Source organism: Haliotis cracherodii, unplaced genomic scaffold, assembly GCF_022045235.1.
Source record: "Haliotis cracherodii isolate W230 unplaced genomic scaffold, xgHalCrac1.p SCAF_11, whole genome shotgun sequence".
In the NCBI taxonomy this organism is placed as follows: Eukaryota; Metazoa; Mollusca; class Gastropoda; order Lepetellida; family Haliotidae; genus Haliotis; species Haliotis cracherodii.
The window spans coordinates 6,162,546-6,183,462 of NW_027266266.1; the positions used below are offsets into that span (position 1 = coordinate 6,162,546).

At 43.9% G+C, this 20,917-nt stretch overlaps 1 protein-coding gene across 1 annotated transcript in view; it reads left to right on the forward strand.

The window, feature by feature from the left end:
- Positions 1-20,917, forward strand: part of LOC139456151 (uncharacterized) — a 43,656-nt gene that overhangs the window by 10,005 nt on the left and 12,734 nt on the right. The window contains exons 4-11 of the mRNA XM_071237697.1: positions 396-602; positions 1,709-1,875; positions 10,933-11,137; positions 11,617-11,997; positions 12,365-12,594; positions 14,371-14,494; positions 14,729-14,911; positions 16,181-16,356. Coding sequence (XP_071093798.1) covers positions 396-602; positions 1,709-1,875; positions 10,933-11,137; positions 11,617-11,997; positions 12,365-12,594; positions 14,371-14,494; positions 14,729-14,911; positions 16,181-16,356 — 1,673 coding nt within the window. The remainder of the gene's footprint in view (positions 1-395; positions 603-1,708; positions 1,876-10,932; positions 11,138-11,616; positions 11,998-12,364; positions 12,595-14,370; positions 14,495-14,728; positions 14,912-16,180; positions 16,357-20,917) is intronic.

Here is a 20,917-nt window from a genome sequence, read left to right on the forward strand (position 1 = left end):
ATACCTGTGCTCGTGGGTTTCACCGAAGTGGTAAACGTCTGAGACCTGCATCACTTCGGGCTTTCCTCCCACATTCAGCTGACACGCTGTGATATATGTAGAATACTGTTAAAAGCGGCGTTAAACCCAACTCACTCACTCACTCACTCACTCACTATAATGTAGTGCAGGGGCACAGATGGCACAGCTGCCTGCCATGTAGAGTTCAAATCTGATTTGCCGCTATTATGTTTTTAGGTTTGTCAGCATCATATCCATGCTTGTAGATTTCACTAAAATGGTAGATGTCTAATACCTGCAGCACCTAGGGCTCACCCATTAAGCTTAAATGCTCTGATGAAACCACACTGGCTGATATGACAGTTCACCATGTAATATGTCTGACTGTGTTGCAGGTATACAGTGTAACTCTGGTCGGTGCTTGGGGCTGAACAAGGCATCCAATATGCATCGTCTTGGGAGTCTGATGATGGACCCCATCCTCCGAAGCTCACCCGCCTCCCAGTCTCAGCGAGTAGACGACATCCTCAACAGACTCCTCAACAACCAGATCTCAGCCCAGGAACTCACCACCAGCCTCAAACAGATCCAGGATGAAGCAGGTGAGCCCAGGGCCTGTCTCTGTCTACTGTGTGTGACAAGCTCTCCTGTACGGCTTTAGGGGCCCAGTGCCTGTCTCATGTACTGTGTGTGTGTGACCCGCTCTCCTGTACGGCTTTAGGGGCACAGGGATGGCTCATGTACTGTGTGTGACCAGCTCTCCTGTACGTCTTTAGGGGCACAGGGCCTGTCTCATGTACTGTGTGTGACCAGCTCTCCTGTACGGCTTTAGGGGCCCAGTGCCTGTCTCATGTACTGTGTGTGTGTGACCCGCTCTCCTGTACGGCTTAAAAGGCACAGTGCCTGTCTCATGTACTGTGTGTGTGGGAAGACCCGCTCTCCTGTACGGCTTTAGGGGCACAGGGCCAGTCTCATGTATTGTGGGAAGCCCCGCTCTCCTGTACGGCTTTAGGGGCACAGGGCCTGTCTCATGTACTGTGTGTGTGTGACCCGCTCTCCTGTACAGCTTTAGGGGCCCAGGGCCTGTCTCATGTACTGTGTGTGACCAGCTCTCCTGTACGGCTTTAGGGGCACAGGGCCTGTCTCATGTACTGTGTGTGACCAGCTCTCCTGTACGGCTTTAGGGGCACAGTGCCTGTCTCATGTACTGTGTGTGTGTGACCAGCTCTCCTGTACGGCTTTAGGGGCCCAGGGCCTGTCTCATGTAGCATCTGTGACCCGATCTCCTGTACAGCTTTAGGGGCCCAGGGCCTGTCTCATGTACTGTGTGTGTGTGACCCGCTCTCTTGTACGGCTTTAGGGGCCCAGGGCCTGTCTCATGTACTGTGTGTGTGTGACCAGCTCTCCTGTACGGCTTTAGGGGCACAGGGCCTGTCTCATGTACTGTGTGTGACCAGCTCTCCTGTACGGCTTTAGGGGCCCAGGGCCTGTCTCATGTACCATCTGTGACCTGCTCTCCTGTACGGCTTTAGGGGCACAGGGCCTGTCTCATGTACTATGTGTGTAGGAAGACCAGCTCTCCAGTACGGCTTGACTATTGATTTGCCCCGATTATGATTCAAGTCCAATCCTCTCTATCCGTGTAACATCATGATATTCTGAAATGCAGAAAGTGACCTAAAACCCAACTTCCTCGCTCACCCTGCAGGACTGCCACAAGAGCCTCCAGTTCAGCAGCAACAGCAGCAGCAGCAGCAGCAGCAGCACTACCAGCAGGAGCAGCCCGAGCGCATCGTCCAGCGGGAGGATGACCCCGATCTGAACAGACCCAGCAGAAACAAACAGTTCCTGTATGGTGACAACAATGTGGCCAAGGTGAGTTGTGTCTATGTATGTCCTTCATTCAAAGTGAATCATGCTTATTGTGTTAGTTTGTCCTAAACAGGGTTGTAAATGATTTACATTTTCACAAGTTCGCAAAAACAAACAGCTACAGAGTTGCCATCTGCGTAATGGTAAAAGTGGTAGTCCACAAGGAAATGTCACTAGTCCTGCTGCAGAGTGGCCATCTACCTAATGGTGCAAGTGGTAGTTCACAAGGAAATGTCACTGGTCCTGCTACAGAGTCGCCATCTACCTAATGGTGAAAGTGGTAGTCCACAAGGAAATGTCACTGGTCCTGCTACAGAGTTGCCATCTACCTAATGGTGAAAGTGGTAGTCCACAAGGAAATGTCACTGGTCCTGCTACAGAGTCGCCATCTACCTAATGGTGAAAGTGGTAGTCCACAAGGAAATGTCACTGGTCCTGCTACAGAGTTACCATCTACCTAATGGCACAAGTGGTAGTTCAGAAATAAATGTCACTAGTCCTGCTACAGAGTTGCCATCTACCCAATGGTACAAGTGGTCCACAAGAATGTTTGACTACTTGAATTTTACTAGTATCAGACCAGCAGACTTTGTTCATGTTGAACCCTGAATGGATGATGCTTATTGCCATGGAAGATGAGTACTGGATGATCAGTTTCATTGAGATTTGTAAACACAAGGGATAAGGATGACTTGTAATGTGAAGATTAGTTTTGTAGTCTAATGACACTAGTGCAGAGACAAGGTAGGCAGACAGAACGTAAACATTTTGTTTTCAGAATAGTGAGTATCATTGAGCATTCTATTTCAAATTTCAGTTTGCAGTGTTAAAATATTGTCTCCTATACACATTCACATTCCTATATCCCCCACCCTGAAGTGGGAGGGAGATCTAGGAATGGGTGCTGTCCTTCCATCCTTTCGTCCATCTGTCACGTTTCGTTTCTAGAGCTAAACTGAAAAACCATGAGACATATCTTAACCAAACTTGGCACATAGATAGGTCTAGCAGTAAACTGGTACCTTTTGATAGTTTGGGATTTTTGAAAATATTAATTTTTCCCGTTTCCATAGCAACAACTTTGACTTGAAATGGAGGTAGTGCTCATTTCCGGAGCAGATCTTGAAAACCGTAAAATACTTCTTGCCTTGCACACAACTGGACAGTTCATATTGGTGGGGGATATGAGTATTTCATGCTTGTTACTATTGCGAGTCCTGGAAAATGCACACAAATCTATGGATTGGGAATCATTAAAACTTAAAACATTTTAGAATGTATGTTACACATATCTGAAGTATATATTCTGGTAAGAAATACACTCAAAGTTCAGCATGTCAGTGGTTGATTTATCACAGACTTACGGCATGTGAACATGCACAGTGACATGACTATGGAAATCAGTGATGGGACCAGTGTCACTGGGAGTCCTAAGAATCACTGACACTGTAAAATTGATAGATCCAGGTAAATCCCTGCATCAAATACTTGAGGACAAATAAAACCTACGATTGCTCCCAAAGTGTTTGCTGATACATATTCTTTGTTTGTTCGTTTGTATTTTTGTTTGTTTGACGCCTCACTCAGCAATATTCCAGCTACATGACGTCAGTCTGCGAAAAATTGAGTCTGGATCAGACAATCCAGTGATTGACATCACGAGCATCGATCCACACAATTGAAAAAATGACATGCATCAACCAAGTCAGCGAGTCTGACCACCCGATCCCGTTGGTCGCCTCTTACGACAAGCATAGTCACCTGTTACGGCAAGCATGGGTTGCTGAAGACCTATTCTCTACCTGGCTGTTCAGGGGCCCTGATACATGTGACATGATAGTCATGGTAAAGGGAGGGTGACCATTTCTTTATGGACTTTTCAGAAGCCAGCTATGACTAACAGGAAGAAACAGCTTGTGTTAGGATATAGTGACAAAGTGAGTTGTGTTTTGTTGCCCTGTATTTACTCAAGCCTTAGTAATTTCTGAAAAAAGGGGGCGGTCTGGTAGCTTAGTGGTTAAAGCGTTCGCTCGTCACGCCAAAGACCCGGGTTTGATTCCCCACATGGGTACAATGTGTCCCCCGCCGTGATATTGCTGGAATATTGCTAAAAGCGGCATGAATAACCATAGTCACTCACTCATTCTGAAAAAAAGGATATTTTTTGTGGACACAGAAGTCAAACAAAGAATATAGTGATCAGACTTTTATCCAAAACTTTCGGTGTGTGAATGTAGAGTGGGCCATGAAACAGATTTTCACATCAACATTACATGAACAGGTTTAAAGTGGGCCTAGTTTGCCACGAGATGAGTCTATTTAAACTTACTAACATTGACTGGGCTTATATTATTTCATTAATTTGTAACTTTCATGTTTTGATTAACAGTAAGTCGTATTATTCATAAGCATGTACACTCTCCTGAATTCCTGTTAGGTACACAGCACACTGTCCTTGACCTTGTCTTCATACTGCCCTTGACCTTGTTTTTACAGTGTCCTTGACCTTGTCTTCATACTGTCCTTGACCTTGTCTTGTAGGTACTGGACAGGTTATTCCGTCGCCATCACCAAGTTGTCTCACATAGATGATGCTATTGATATGAGAATATTTACATTGTTATTCCCTGATTTTTTAAAATAAAGTTTTGAGTTTACTAGGACTCAAAGTAAAAATATATTAGATCAGAATTGAGTTTTTCCTTCAGAGCACATTACCAGCATCTAGACGAAAGAGACTTGATAGATGTGTCCAGTATTATTATATATTTCGCAGGAACATTTAGATGTATTCACATCTGAAAAGGCTTTATAACTTAAATGTAGTATGACATATGTTTGCATGGATAATAGTTACCAAATTAACATAATGGGTTATCATCCCACAATTAGGGATTCAAGACCAATTTGATTTATTGGTTTCTAAACAATTCATATATGTGATAACATAAAATTTAGGGCATTATGTTGAAAGGACTGTTGAATTTGAGGATCTTTGTATAATTTTTGCTCCTTTTTTATCTGGTCCTATCATAATATCATGCATGCCTAAAGAGGTGGAACACCTCCCTGCACAGAATGGGCACTTCCGTATGTCACACATCAATGTTTGATTGACAAGATATGACTTTTGAAACATACACATATCACAGAAAATCTGGAGTGGGGATACCCATGTTACCCTCATCCAATAAATGCCGAGTGATCTAGGGTATCGCTGAGGTGAATTGCCTCCTGTTGCTGCCGCCGCCTCCGTGGTCTTGTGGTAGAGCGTCCGCCCGGAGAAGGTCCCGGGTACCAAAAGACGTTAAAAGATGGTACTTGTTGTTACCCTGTCTGGCGCTCGACATTAAGGGTCTAAAACAAGGACTGGTCGGCTCGGAGTCAGTATACTGTGTCTGAGTGGGGTATTCATGTTAAACTGCGGCATGGTATCTCAGTGAGCTAGCATTATAAATCGGCATCAGTCTGGACTAGTACAAGCAGCCACAGACACACACGTGCATGCATGTCGCTATATAAGTGCAATAATCTTGGACGTGACGTTAAACCCAATTTCACCTCACCTCACCTCCTGTTGCTGCCAGAATCCTGTGATGCTTAGTCTGTTATCATATGAACTGATGCAGGGACATGTTGATTTTTAATAACCAAATCTGGTATCTTGTATCTAAATCAATGCAAAACAAATGCGACCCGTGAAGATCCGGGATAGAATAGGTCTTCAACAACCCGTTCTTGCTGTAAAAGGTGACTATGCTATATTAAAAGGCGACTAGCTGTATCGGGTGGTCAGGCTCACTGACTTGTTTGATGCATGTCATCGTATCCCAGTTGCGTGTATCGATGCTTATGATGTCAAGCCCTGGAGTGTCTGGTCCAGACTCGATTATTTACAGACCGCCGTCATATAGCGGAATATTGCTGAGTGCGACGTTAAACAACTAATTAACCAAAACCAAAACAAATGCTTAGTAACTGATCAATATTATTTGCCAAAAGGATTTCAGTGTGGTCAGTTTGGTAAGGAAACTGTTTGACTGTGGTCTGAGAGGGTGTTTTCACCAATGTGCTGATTCTAGAGAACCTAGTGTATGTATTTTGTCATAATGAAATATTTCATGATTAAATATAAAAACTAAAATAATAATAAAGACTAAATATACTGAATAAAACAGATATGGATGTCGTAGTCCTGTGACAGGAGTCAGTGGTATTGCTGGATAAAACAGGGGCACTATTGACATTGTTTAGACATGCAGTTTGCTGTGCACAGTATGCAGGTGCTCGTATCCTGTGCTCGTCCCACATTTGACCCGATTTCAATGTTAGGTTTGTGAGCACCATACCTGTGCTTGTGGGTTTGAATACCACATTTGACCCGATTTCAATGTTAGGTTTGTCAGCATCAGCAGCAAATGTCCTGCTTGCACACTAACACTGACTGTTCTGAAAAACTGTTGAAATCTGTGTCAAACCAACTCACTCACTCACTCACTCACTCACTCACTCACTCACATCCAGATAATTTCGGTACGTGTTACTGATCCAAAGTACCATGCTGGACTTCTATTCAGTACTCACTCTAGCGTGTCAGAAATAAAGCAATAGCTGATTCAACTAAAACATGTCGCTAGGGAGAATTCAGACAGTGGATGTCAAACCTCTAGATACCCTAGTAGCAGTGATACTGTCAGGTAGAAATGCGCTTGTGGGATTTCTTCAAGGTAAGCCCTGTGCTTTGTACATGTTGTATGCTTGCTGCTATGTGGGTAAAGTGCTTCACAGAATCGTGGTAACCATTTATATTTTGTAAGGCGCAGTGGGTGGCCTCGTGGTTAAAGTGTAGGCTCATCATGCCAAACATCCAGGTTTGATTCCCAAAGGTTTTCTGTAAGAAGCCCAGGATATGCTGGAATACTGCTAGTATTTGACTAATGTCAAACAATACCAAGTTTATGACTCTAGAAGTAACTCTAGAAACATGTATCAATCCAATCTTTGAGTGAACCTCCCCATTTAGCATGTCGTGGTAGATGATTTGCAGCCATTTGTCTACAGACACACCCACACAATAGGAACCCCTATCAAAGATTATTGGAAACATTAGGCAGTAATGTATTGAGCAAGACTTTGCATTGATGTATAGTTTTTGATAGTGCTGATAGGAGACCTCTTTTGCTTAGGTATCAGGTCTTGATACTAAGTTTATATGATCTGTATGTTGTATGTCCCTATTAAATATTTAGGAGTGTCTATTTCTTGTAAAGTTGTTATTGGAGTCAGCTCTGTTCAGTGTGTCTATTAGAGAAGCCTGTGGGTTTTTCATCTGCCCCAGTAACTCTGTATGAGGTGTGACCCGTGAAGGTCTAGGGTAGAATGGGTCTTCAGGAACCCATGCTTGCTGTAAAATCATCATTTATTTACGGGTTAGTCTTTTTTTCATTGTGTTTATTAGCGAAGCCTGTGGGTGTTCCATCTGCCCCGGTGCTTGCCGTAAAGGCGACTATGTCGTAAGAGGCGACTAGCGGGATCAGGTGGTCAGGCTCGCTGACTTGGTTGATGCATGTCATCGATCCCAATTGCGTGTATCGATGCTTATGATGTCAATCCCTGGTCCAGACTCAATTATTTACAGACCGCCGTCACATAGCTGGAATATTGCTGAGTGCGGCATTAAACAACATGAAACAATCATAAAACAAACTGTATGAGGTGACATAAATAGGACACTGGGGGTTTGGGGTAAGAATAAAGTCCCCAGCAATGTATGCTTTTCATAAGAGGCGACTACATGGACTGGGTGTCAGGCTATGTGACTTGGTTGATGGCATGATCATATCCCAATTGAGTAGATTGATACTCATGATGTCAGTCACTGGATTGTCTGGTTCAGACTCGATCATTTACAGACCGTCATATAGATGGAATAATACTGTGTGGTGCTTTAAACAACAAGCAAACAAACCAATCATTGGAGATCAGTTGCTAAGAATGGAGTATCCCCAAATCTTGTAATACTCCCACAGTTTAGATAATGCTCATAGGGGTAGAATTTGTTCGTAGCCAGCAGGTCTTGCTCCTTTTGAAAGTTACTAGCCCTTCTCCAAACTAACTGGCGTACAACTAAATGGTGGAGGCCACGAAGTGCCTGAACCTGAGGTCACGTAGCAAGGCTCTGGAAATTTTAGAATTCCTCACCCCTAAATCATTTGTTTCCTACACTCTGAGATTAAATCTTGCCTTCCACAATACAAATAAAAAAATTGTTGTACACAACATTGCAAAATGGCAGCAGGTTGTCATTCTACCTAGATGAGATCCAATTAAAAAAATTAAACATGCAGGGAGAATGGATGAAATTTGGACTAGCCAGACGGGCCATCTACTTTCATTTCAGCAAGCCCTTTGTAATTTTTACTGGCCACGGGCCAACGGGGCAGCAGTTAAATTGATCCCTGCTCACACTATTGGGTTCTGCTGCTCCAGTCTTGTCGTCACCACATGCTGCTGTTGTGTTGCTGTCCTACTGTCAACCGATGTAACCCTCGTTGTGTCACTCCTTGGTCAGGCCGCGGTTGTAAGGTGATGGTGTTTAAGTTGTTGCCATCTGTGTTGGGAGTGGACTTGTACCAGCTGATGCAGGCGTAACAAACAACGTTCGTCTTATTCTGGCTTGACTAATGGCTTTTAATGACCAATTAAATAATTGATAAATGTTAAACTTAAATCAAGGTTTTCAGCCTTACATGGTGAATTAAATCCGTGTAATAATCATTATTATTATTTTTATTTTGAAAGTTAGGTCTTTCTCTATTCTTTGATCCATAAAAATCAATTCAGTTGTGTAACATGTGTAATATTTCACAGCCATGGTTACGGTAATATGGTCACAAGAGGGATGGTAACAAGTCATGTGAGGGATGGTAATATAGCCATGAGAGAGATGGTAATATAGCCATGAGAGGCATGGTAATATAGCCAGGAGAGGGACGGTAATATAGCCATGAGAGGGAGGGTAATACAGCCATGAGAAGGATGGTAATACAGCCACGAGAGGGACGGTAATATAGCCATGAGAGAGATGGTAATATAGCCATGAGAGGGATGGTAACAAGTCATGTGAGGGATGGTAATACAGCCATGAGAGGGATGGTAATATAGCCAAGAGAGGGATGGTAACAAGTCATGAGAGGGATTGTTATACAGCCATGAGAGGGATGGTAATATAGCCATGAGAGGGATGGTAATATAGCCATGAGAGGGATTGTAATACAGCCATGAGAGGGACGGTAATATAGCCATGAGAGGGACGGTAATATAGCCATGAGGGGGACGGTAATATAGCCATGAGAGGGAGGGTAATACAGCCATGAGAGGGATGGTAATATAGCCATGAGAGGGAGGGTAATACAGCCATGAGAGGGATGGTAATATAGCCATGAGAGGGATGGTAATATAGCCATGAGAGGGATGGTAATATAGCCATGAGAGAGATGTAATACAGCCATGAGAGAGATGGTAATACAGCCATGAGAGGGATGGTAATATAGCCATGAGAGGGATTGTAATACAGCCATGAGAGGGACGGTAATATAGCCATGAGAGGGATGGTTATACGGCCATGAGAGGGATGGTAATATAGCCATGAGAGGGATGGTGATATAGCCATGATAGGAATGGTAATACAGTCATGAGAGGGATGGTAATATAGCCATGAGAGGGATGGTAATACAGCCATGAGAGGGATGGTAATACAGCCATAAGAGGGATGGTAATATAGCCATGAGAGGGATGGTAATATATCCATGAGAGTGATGGTGATATAGCCATGATAGGAATGGTAATACAGCCATGAAAGGGATGGTAATATAGCCATGAGAGGGATGGTAATACAGCCATGAGAGGGATTGTAATATATCCATGAGAGGGATGGTAATATAGCCATGATAGGAATGGTAATACAGCCATGAGAGGGATGGTAATATAGCCATGAGAGGGATGGTAATACAGCCATGAGAGGGATTGTAATACAGCCATGAGAGGGACGGTAATATAGCCATGAGAGGGACGGTAATACAGCCATGAGAGGGATGTAATACGGCCATGAGGGGGATGTAATATAACCATGAGGGGGACGGTTATATAGCCATGAGGGGGACGGTAATATAGCCATGAGGGGGATGGAATATAGCCATGAGGGGGATGGAATATAGCCATTAGGGGGATGGAATATAGCCATGAGGTGGATGGAATATAGCCATTAGGGGGATGGAATATAGCCATGAGGTGGATGGAATATAGCCATGAGGGGGATGGAATATAGCCATTAGGGGATGGAATATAGCCATGAGACCGACGGTAATATAGCCATGAGGGGGGATGGAATACAGCCATGAGGGGGATGGAATATAGCCATGAGAGGGATGTAATACGGCCATGAGGGGGATGTAATATAGCCATGAGAGGGATGTGATACGGCCATGAGGGGGATGTAATATAACCATGAGTCGGACGGTAATACAGCCATGAGAGAGACAGGGGGATGCATTCCATCTTGTCAATGGAGATAGTTTGTAATGTTCTGTTTGCCTATAGTTTGTGATGAACAGATAATTGCATATTAGTATATCTATTTACACCTAAAATGCAAAACTTGTAGATATTAGATGTAAATTGCTTTTACAGATTCATGAGAAATTAATTTCTTGTTTCATGGATGATTCTCCTCAAAATTTGCATTTTGAATAAAAAAATATTCTTTTTAATTACCGTTTATTAATACCTAAAGATAAAAATTGTTTTGTTTTTAAGTTTACTTTATGACATTAACCGTATATAATATTTTTGGTGTATTTGCACCTGGTTCACAAAACAATCGAAACAAGCAGTCCTCATCAGTAAAGAAAACTAGATTTTGTAAATCCATAGAAAGTGACTGCTAAAATCTCCAGATTGAGTCATGACGCTTCCATGTTCAATGAATCCTGTTAGCCACCATCTCTTCTCTGCATGCCATCTAACTACGTGTCTGTATTGATTGTGTTTCTCTTGCCACAGGGACGGGACCGAGTGTCACCCGGCGAGTACCTCCGCTATGACCAGTCCAACTACCAGGGAATATATGATTTCCGATGCGAGAACTCGCGAGTGACGTGGGGATGTGTTCTGACAGCACGGAGCATCCAGGACTCACAGAACATGTGTGATGCCAACCAATTCTGTGAATCTATCGTCATCTACAGCTCCCAGCCAGAGTCAGAAAGTAGGTATATCACTGGGAAAGTTTTAACCAAATCCATGGTAGATTCCACGAAAACGTGTGAACGGCTGATTGCTGTTTCCGGCTTAGTTTATGAGAAAATACACAAAGCTAATCTTAATCCCTGCATGTAAAACAATGCCTAGCTAAACAAAAAATACAATTTAAATGGTAAATCAACATGTCTGGTGATTTTTTATCTAAAATTTCAAATTTGTACTGACCAAATCTTCCGTTCGTTTACTGTTTTTCGCTGAAGGGTTACGGTGTCATTTTTTTCTGCACATGATTTTCAATTATTTTTTTTCAAAAGTAATGAATCCGCTATAGGGGGATGCGCACTAAATTCAAGGAAAATACTGTAACTAATTGTTTGTATCCTTAAGAGGACCTCCAGATGAGAAACTAACTCAGGGTTTCCAGCATCTGTTGTTTTGTTTCTATGAAGGGCCTGAAAACAACTTATTTGCAATCTGCTTCAGACCTGATGACGATAATACTGAAGAACTCCAGCGCCTCCAACCCCCAGTTGTCTGCTGGAACCACGCTGTTCATCCGTCGCGAGGGGGCAGGCCGACCACCACAGGCCAACAACGATGAGACCAACAAAAACCATCAGGACGACAGCAACAACAATCAACAGAATAACAACAGTCCGAACAACAATCATAACAGCGATCAGGACAACAACAACCTTGACCAACAAAAGAAAGACCAGTCAAATGACCAGAATGTGAGCAGAGCGCCACCTGGTGGCCAGCAGCCTATGACACGTGACACGTGTGTAAAGCGAAGCCTTATGAGCCATGAAGAGGCTCACAAGAGCAGAGAGAGGAGGCTTATGACCCACCTAGGATTGAAAGGTGGGTACAGTGAGTGAGTGAGTGAGTGAGTGAGTATGTTTTATGCTGCTTTTAGCAATATTCCAGCAATATCACATCAATATCACTGTGGGGGAAAGGTGGGTACATTGTGTTCTACCCTTGGGGGTATTCCAGGTTAGAATTGGTCCGCAGGAACCTATTCTAGTCTCAAAAAAGAGGCCAGGCTCCATGTCATTGTACCCTGATGGCGGGGATCATTGCTCCTAATATCAATCACTGGTTTGTCTGACCCAGATTCAATTATTTGCAAACCACCATCATATAACTGGAATGGTTGAATGTGGCATTAAACAAACAAACAAACAAACAAACAAACAAACAAACAAGCAGTATGTGTTCCTTCCAGGTTACCGGGAGAGTGACTGGTTCAAGGCCGTGGTGAGTCAGACGGTGGGGTCTGTGGCTGGCATCACTCCCACCGTCGGGAACCAGCCCAAGGGAGGCAAGGTGGTGGTCAAGTTCATCCCCAGCGGTGAAGACAAGATGGTGTCCAAGGCGCTGTTTATTTCGGAGAAAGGCCCGGAACAGTTCCACACCTCGTATGCCATTGTCTACCAACTGGACAGACTCCTTGGGGTAAGGAATGTTTTCCCTCTATCAATTTTCTTGTCCTCAAAAAGTTTTGAGTGTGGTTTAGCAGCTGTTCAGTTCTCAGTGTGTCATGTTCAGTATTAACAAATGAAGGATGGTCTGGAGCCCTTGGGGGCACAGGTGGCCCAGTCGTCTGTGGCAGTACAATTTGGTGTACAGACTTGCATCCCTTGAGAATGTCAGAAATCTATGATGGTGGGTTTGAGTCACGGGTTTGCCCTGATTACGTTTCTAGGATTGTCAGCACCATACCCGTGCTTGTGGGTTTCATTAAAGTGGTAAACGTCTGAGACCTGCATCAGTTCGGGCTTTCCTCCCACATTAAGCTGACACGCCATGATATAACTGGAATACTGTTCAAAGCGTTGTTACACCCAACTCACTCATGACAGTAACACGATCACCAACCAATGGATCACATTGAGAGAATATTAAAACATTCCATCCCATCCCATGGTCACAGTTGTTGATTTCAATTGATTAAAAAACTTCTCTTCATTAGAAAATGGAAATCTGTAATTTAATAATTTCAGAGTACATTTGTCTGATATATAAACAATGATCATATTTTGTCATAGTCACAATTCTCAGTTTCCTGTTACCATGGTTTATGTCCTGGTAGTGATGTAGGTGCCTTTAGCTGATGCCCCTGTAGTGATGTAGCTGGCTGTAGCTGATGCCCCTGTAGTGATGTAGCTGCCTTTAGCTGATGCACCTGTAGTGATGTAGCTGACTTTAGCTGATGTACCCGTAGTGATGTAGCTGACTTTAGCTGATGTACTCGTAGTGATGTAGCTGTCTTTAGCTGATGTCCCTGTAGTGATGTAGCTGTCTTTAGCTGATGTACCCGTAGTGATGTAGCTGTCTTTAGCTGATGTACCCGTAGTGATGTAGCTGTCTTTAGCTGATGCCCCTGTAGTGATGTAGCTGCCTTTAGCTGATGCCCCTGTAGTGATGTAGCTGGCTGTAGCTGATGCCCCTGTAGTGATGTAGCTGCCTTTAGCTGATGTCCCAGTAGTGATGTAGCTGCCTTTAGCTGATGCCCCTGTAGTGATGTAGCTGTCTTTAGCTGATGCACCTGTAGTGATGTAGCTGTCTTTAGCTGATGCCCCTGTAGTGATGTAGCTGCCTTTAGCTGATGCACCTGTAGTGATGTAGCTGCCTTTAGCTGATGTCCCTGTAGTGATGTAGCTGTCTTTAGCTGATGCCCCTGTAGTGATGTAGCTGGCTGTAGCTGATGCCCCTGTAGTGATGTAGCTGCCTTTAGCTGATGCACCTGTAGTGATGTAGCTGCCTTTAGCTGATGCCCCTGTAGTGATGTAGCTGTCTTTAGCTGATGCCCCTGTAGTGATGTAGCTGTCTTTAGCTGATGTCCCTGTAGTGATGTAGCTGTCTTTAGCTGATGCCCCTGTAGTGATGTAGCTGTCTTTAGCTGATGCCCCTGTAGTGATGTAGCTGCCTTTAGCTGATGCCCCTGTAGTGATGTAGCTGGCTGTAGCTGATGCCCCTGTAGTGATGTAGCTGCCTTTAGCTGATGCCCCTGTAGTGATGTAGCTGTCTTTAGCTGATGTCCCTGTAGTGATGTAGCTGTCTTTAGCTGATGCCCCTGTAGTGATGTAGGTGCCTTTAGCTGATGTCCCTGTAGTGATGTAGCTGGCCGTAGCTGATGTACCCGTAGTGATGTAGCTGTCTTTAGCCGATGTCCCAGTAGTGATGTTGCTGGCATGGGTGGATTTCCTGATGTTGCTGCTGTTGTTGCAGCTGTACCACACACCACCCTCCATGATGACCAACCTCCCTGCGGATCTCGTGCAGAAGTTCTCCACCGACTCAGAATTCCGGGACATGTTTGCCACCATGCTGGAGAGGGATGGAACTGCTAAAGGTGAGACTGCCAGGTCACTGGACACATCGACACTAGTCACAGAAGATCCGAGATGTCGTGAGCACTGAGATTTTTGTTTACTTCCGCACAATTTCCGTAGATTTCAGGGGCCTGTGGCGTTTTGGTCGATACATTGCTGAAACTAGAGTTTTGGTTGATACAGTGATAAATATATCCTAATGCCCCTTACATAGTGCTGTTTCCAACTCTCAAACTGTGCTTGATGTTGTGTAGGTCTGTTCTCGGTCCCGATGCCGAAAGTGATGAAACCAGAGGCCCTGACCATCAAGCCGCTGAAGACCCTGGTGCCGAGCGTCACAAAGTTTACGAGGTTGATGAAGATGCAGTTGGAGTATGTGTTCCTCTGGTGGCTGGCCAAGATCTCCAAGGGACCGGACTCACACATCGGCTACAAGGGTAGGTGTGGGGGATCAGGCAGGTTGGGATCGGGCGGGAGGGGATCGGGCGGGAGGGGATCGGGCAGGAGGGGATCAGGCGAGATGGGATCCGGCAGGATGGGGCAGGATGGGATCGGGAGGGATGGGATCCGGCGGGATGGGACAGGATGTGATCGGGGGGGATGGGATCAGGCAGGATGGGATCAGGCAGGAGGGGATCAGGCGGAAGGGGATCAGGCGGGATGTGATCAGGCGGGAGGAGATCAGGCAGGAGGGGATCAGACGGGAGGGGATCAGGCGGGAGGGGATCAGATCAGGTTGGAGCGGATCAGGAGGGAGCGGATCAGGCGGGAGCGGATCAGGCGGGAGCGGATCAGGCAGGAGCGGATCAGGAGGGAGCGGATCAGGTGGGAGCGGACCAGGCGGGAGGGGATCAGGCGGGAGCGGATCAGGCGGGAGCGGATCAAGTGGGAGGGAATCAGTCGGGAGCGGATCAGGCGGGAGGGGATCAGGCGGGAGGGGATCAGGCGGGAGCGGATCAGGCGGGAGGGAATCAGGCGGGAGCGGATCAGGCGGGAGCGGATCAAGTGGGAGGGAATCAGTCGGGAGCGGATCAGGCGGGAGCGGATCAGGCGGGAGGGGATCAGGCGGCAGGGATCAGGCGGTAGGGGATCAGCCAGGATAGGATCAGGTGGGATCATATAGATTGATTTATATACATGATGCTACGTTTACACAAAGTAGGATTAATGTACGAAGAGAACAATTTAATACGGAAGCCGATGAGATTAACAGGAGAAAAGCCAATGAAGTAGACTGTATGTGGTTGATCATTCAATCTAAATGAAGGATGCGAGGCTTCTGGAGCCAATCATATGTCAGCTTTCTGAAACTATTCAGTTTCATGTCCTTACCACCTCTGTTCAGAAATCGCAATCTTAGCAACAGAAACCCCCCCCCTGAATGCAACCATACCCTTGATAGTACATCCTTTTGGATGTAGATGCTCTGTGGTGCTGAGACACGACGGAATGTATTCGTATTAATCATCACAACAATATAATAGCACACCTTTTTTTTTGCATTCGGAACCGCACGATTATATTCGTTTTTGAGATTCAGAGATCAGATATGCTTGCCTGATTGTTTCGCTTTCTCATACCGAGAATTAGAAAGCCTCAATACTGATTGGCTGATTTGAAAGCTCAACTGACACGACCTCCTGTGAAGATGTCCTGAGATCTTTATGTCGATGTTCTTACTGTAGTCTCAACTTCGTTCTGTGCAGGCCACATGATCCAGTTTGATGCCGACCTGGCTTTCCAAGACCCGCTGACGGACCTGACCGGCTACTTCTTCCACTGCCAGTTCCCCAACATCGTGTACAAGACACTCAACTGTTTCCGCTGCCACTCCCCACCGGGCCAGCCTCAGTCCTCCTCCATCTGCTCCCTGGGGCAGGAGGTGAGTTGACCCCACCCCACGATCTAGTTACACCCGCCCCACGATCTAGTCACACCCGCCCCACGATCTAGTCATTCTCGACCCACGATCTAGTCATTCTCGACCCACGATCTAGCCACGCCCATCTCATCAAAAGCAAAAGTAACTGTGATGATATATCTGTTATATATACAACAAATGATTCTCTGAATGAGAGCAGAATATATATTTAGGTTAGGTTTTGTCAATTAAGAATTGACTGAAATATTTCTTGCATTTTTGGAGGTATATAATCGTAAAACAAGTGTGAACACTGTGTGCATACTTGTAAAAACATGGTGAAGTCAAATCAGTTTTTTGAAGCTGGAAGTTTTGAGTTTGTTGTTTGCTTCTCCTCAAGAACAACGTGTAATAAAAGAACTTGTGCACAGTTACTTTTGCCCTTGAGTATAGACGTTTCTGCCACCCATATATGGAATCAGTTCTGGAGATTTTCTGGCATCTTGATTTAGGGCTAGTAGAGTGTAGAATGCTTCAGATTGCCTTGGGGTGGATCATGGTCTGTGAAATCAATTCAAATCAGATCAAATTGCAATCCTCTGGCCATACATTTTCAGTGGTGTGTCACCTGACTCATTATCGTTGACTTCAGCCTGAAATTGATAGACAGAGGTTCAACCTACGCTGGTTGTAAGAAGTGACTCAATGGACGACTGGTCAGACTCAGTGACTTGGTTGACTGATTGTGCTTCCACGTACCACAATAATTTGAACGTTGCTCATAATTTCAATCACTAGATTGTCTGGCCAGACTTGGTTATTTACAGGCCGCCATCAGATGGCTGGAATATTGCTGAGTGTGGTGTAAACTAGAAACAAACAAAATCAGATGCATTCATATCACTGAGACTGGATTGTTGACTTTAGTTAGTCCTCTATCTGAGGCAAGGGAGTTAACTGACTGTAAAAGTCCAGTTTCCAACCTTGCCGAACTTGGCTGGAATTTCTGAGCTTGACCGAAGCACCACCAGTGGCTAATATGAGGTATGTCCCTATTATGTCCCTATTCACCAATCAGATTCCTCCTCTGATATTACTGCACTTGCTTCAAACAAAATGGTGGCACCCAGTGAAGACTGTCTGATCTTAAATCAAAATCTATATTTTAATAAAACGGGTCTTACTTCCCGAAGTGCCTCAAATCACATGAGTGACTTGATTAAAGACATGAAAAGATTTGAAAAATGTCTGTTGATGGTACGCATAATTTGCAAATCCAGCAATTGACCAAAATCTGCACAGCAGTTACGAACCGGATGTCAATTAAGTCACACGATTTTGATTGGACCATGCATACACTCGTTAGTCCAGCCAAAATATAACTCCATAATTCCAGCCTAGTTCAGCAAGGGTGAGAACTGGACTTTTACAGTCAGTTAACTCCCTTGCCTCGGGAAGATGTTAGTTTGTGGACTGCAGATACAGATGATACGGACTGCATGTCATAGAGAGCAGTACAGAGTATTGAGCACAGCTTCAAGCAGCTTGATACTATACCAGGCTATGTTTAACTAGTCATGTATACTATAGTAAGACGCATGCAAAAAATAGTACGGAAGAAAAACTGATGCGGAGAATGACACATCAGTAGCCTTGACCCATCCATATTGGCGAGATCTGTGAATATTTATTTCACAGCTGAAACTTAAAAAGTTTTGTGGAGGGAAATAAGAAGCTTGCAAATAAGACTATCGGTGTATTTTAATTTTATTTCACATTTGTGAAAATAAGATTTAGTGGATCTGTTAAGCAATTTATTTATAATATCCTTTTATGGATAGTGTTGATGGATTGTGATTGGTCACTTGGGTCATGTGACTTGGGTTTGCATCAAAGAACATGGGTTCTAAACATAGCTTGGTATCTTAGGATTTTTTCTAAATGTATCTTCACATGTATTTTAAATAGCTCACCAGCTTGAAGCCTTGTAGGCCCAAAAGAAAGCAATGAACAATGAAGTCTTTATCATGTCATGAGTTTGTTGTGCCCATCTTAGCTCACCTGACTTAGGCATGCCCGTCTTAGCTCACCTGATCAAAGGATTTATGAGATTGTTGTCCATATACTGTTAGTCTATCAATGTTCATAGTCTCCTGCTACTGACATAGCCATGGTGCATGCCACTGCATGACGTAACAGAATGCTGATGAATGCCAATCACAAGCATACAATGTAATACAACTTTGTATCATAACTGAGGCCATCTGTTAGAACTATTTTCCCCAGCCATACCAAATTTTGATAGGCAGGTACATACTTGAATACTTTTGTCTTTGAAAACTTGCATTTTCCATCTCTTGAAAATGTTGGTATCTCAAGCGCACTTTCAGTTTGAAAAGGAAACATTTAAAACATGTTGTTTCTGTGCTTTAGTGTGGTGATGGCTAACAAACCACATACCTTTTTGGACTGATGTAATGTTTTTATGACAGCTAATACTTAAGACCACAGGTGCTATGGTGAGAAGGGTACATATGCTGCAGCTAGCACTTTACTAAATTAGGGTTCATATGCTACAACTAACACTTTAGGGTTCATATGCTACAACTAGCACTTATGTGTACATATGCTACAGCTAGCATTTACTAAATTAGGGTTCATATGCTACAGCTAGCACTTAAGAGAACATATGCTACAGCTAACAATTAAGGCTATCATATGCTACAGCTAGCACTTAAGGCTGTCTTATGCTACAGCTAGCACTTAAGGCTATCATATGCTACAGCTAGCACTTAAGGCTATCATATGCTACAAATAGAACTTACGGCTATCATATGCTACAGCTAGAACTTAAGGCTATCATATGCTACTGCTAGCACTTAAGGCTATCATATGCTACAGCTAGCACTTAAGGCTATCATATGCTACTGCTAGCACTTAAGGCTATCATATGCTACAGCTAGCACTTAAGGCTATCATATGCTACAGCTAGCACTTAAGGCTATCATATGCTACAAATAGAACTTAAGGCTATCATATGCTACAGCTAGAACTTAAGGCTATCATATGCTACTGCTAGCACTTAAGGCTATCATATGCTACAGCTAGAACTTAAGGCTATCATATGCTACTGCTAGCACTTAAGGCTATCATATGCTACAGCTAGCACTTAAGGCTATCATATGCTACAGCTAGAACTTAAGGCTATCATATGCTACTGCTAGAACTTAAGGCTATCATATGCTACAGCTAGAACTTAAGGCTATCATATGCTACTGCTAGCACTTAAGGCTATCATATGCTACAGCTAGCACTTAAGGCTATCATTTGCTACAGCTAGCACTTAAGGCTGTCTTATGCTACAGCTAGCACTTAAGGCTATCATATGCTACAGCTAGCACTTAAGGCTATCATATGCTACAAATAGAACTTACGGCTATCATTTGCTACAGCTAGCACTTAAGGCTGTCTTATGCTACAGCTAGCACTTAAGGCTATCATATGCTACAGCTAGCACTTAAGGCTATCATATGCTACAAATAGAACTTACGGCTATCATATGCTACAGCTAGAACTTAAGGCTATCATATGCTACTGCTAGCACTTAAGGCTATCATATGCTACAGCTAGCACTTAAGGCTATCATATGCTACTGCTAGCACTTAAGGCTATCATATGCTACAGCTAGCACTTAAGGCTATCATATGCTACAGCTAGCACTTAAGGCTATCATATGCTACAAATAGAACTTAAGGCTATCATATGCTACAGCTAGAACTTAAGGCTATCATATGCTACTGCTAGCACTTAAGGCTATCATATGCTACAGCTAGAACTTAAGGCTATCATATGCTACTGCTAGCACTTAAGGCTATCATATGCTACAGCTAGCACTTAAGGCTATCATATGCTACAGCTAGAACTTAAGGCTATCATATGCTACTGCTAGAACTTAAGGCTATCATATGCTACAGCTAGAACTTAAGGCTATCATATGCTACTGCTAGCACTTAAGGCTATCATATGCTACAGCTAGCACTTAAGGCTATCATTTGCTACAGCTAGAACTTACGGCTATCATTTGCTACTGCTAGAACTTAAGGCTGTCATATGCTACAGCTAGAACTTAAGGCTATCATATGCTACTGCTAGCACTTAAGGCTATCATATGCTACTGCTAGCACTTAAGGCTATCATATGCTACAGCTAGAACTTAAGGCTATCATATGCTACTGCTAGCACTTAAGGCTATCATATGCTACAGCTAGAACTTAAGGCTATCATATGCTACTGCTAGCACTTAAGGCTATCATATGCTACAGCTAGAACTTAAGGCTATCATATGCTACTGCTAGCACTTAAGGCTATCATATGATTCTACAGATAGTCATCCTTGAGAGGGTATTCAATATGCCCTCAGTTGATACTGTCCCGTCCAGCAAATTCACTGACGTGTAGTGCAATAACTGACGTCACTGAAATGACATGCAAAGCTGCATGAACTCCAGCTCAAGCTGAATGTTGTACAGTCTTACAGGACACTTGTCTCAGTCAGGGCTTGAGACCCAGTCCAATATTGGTG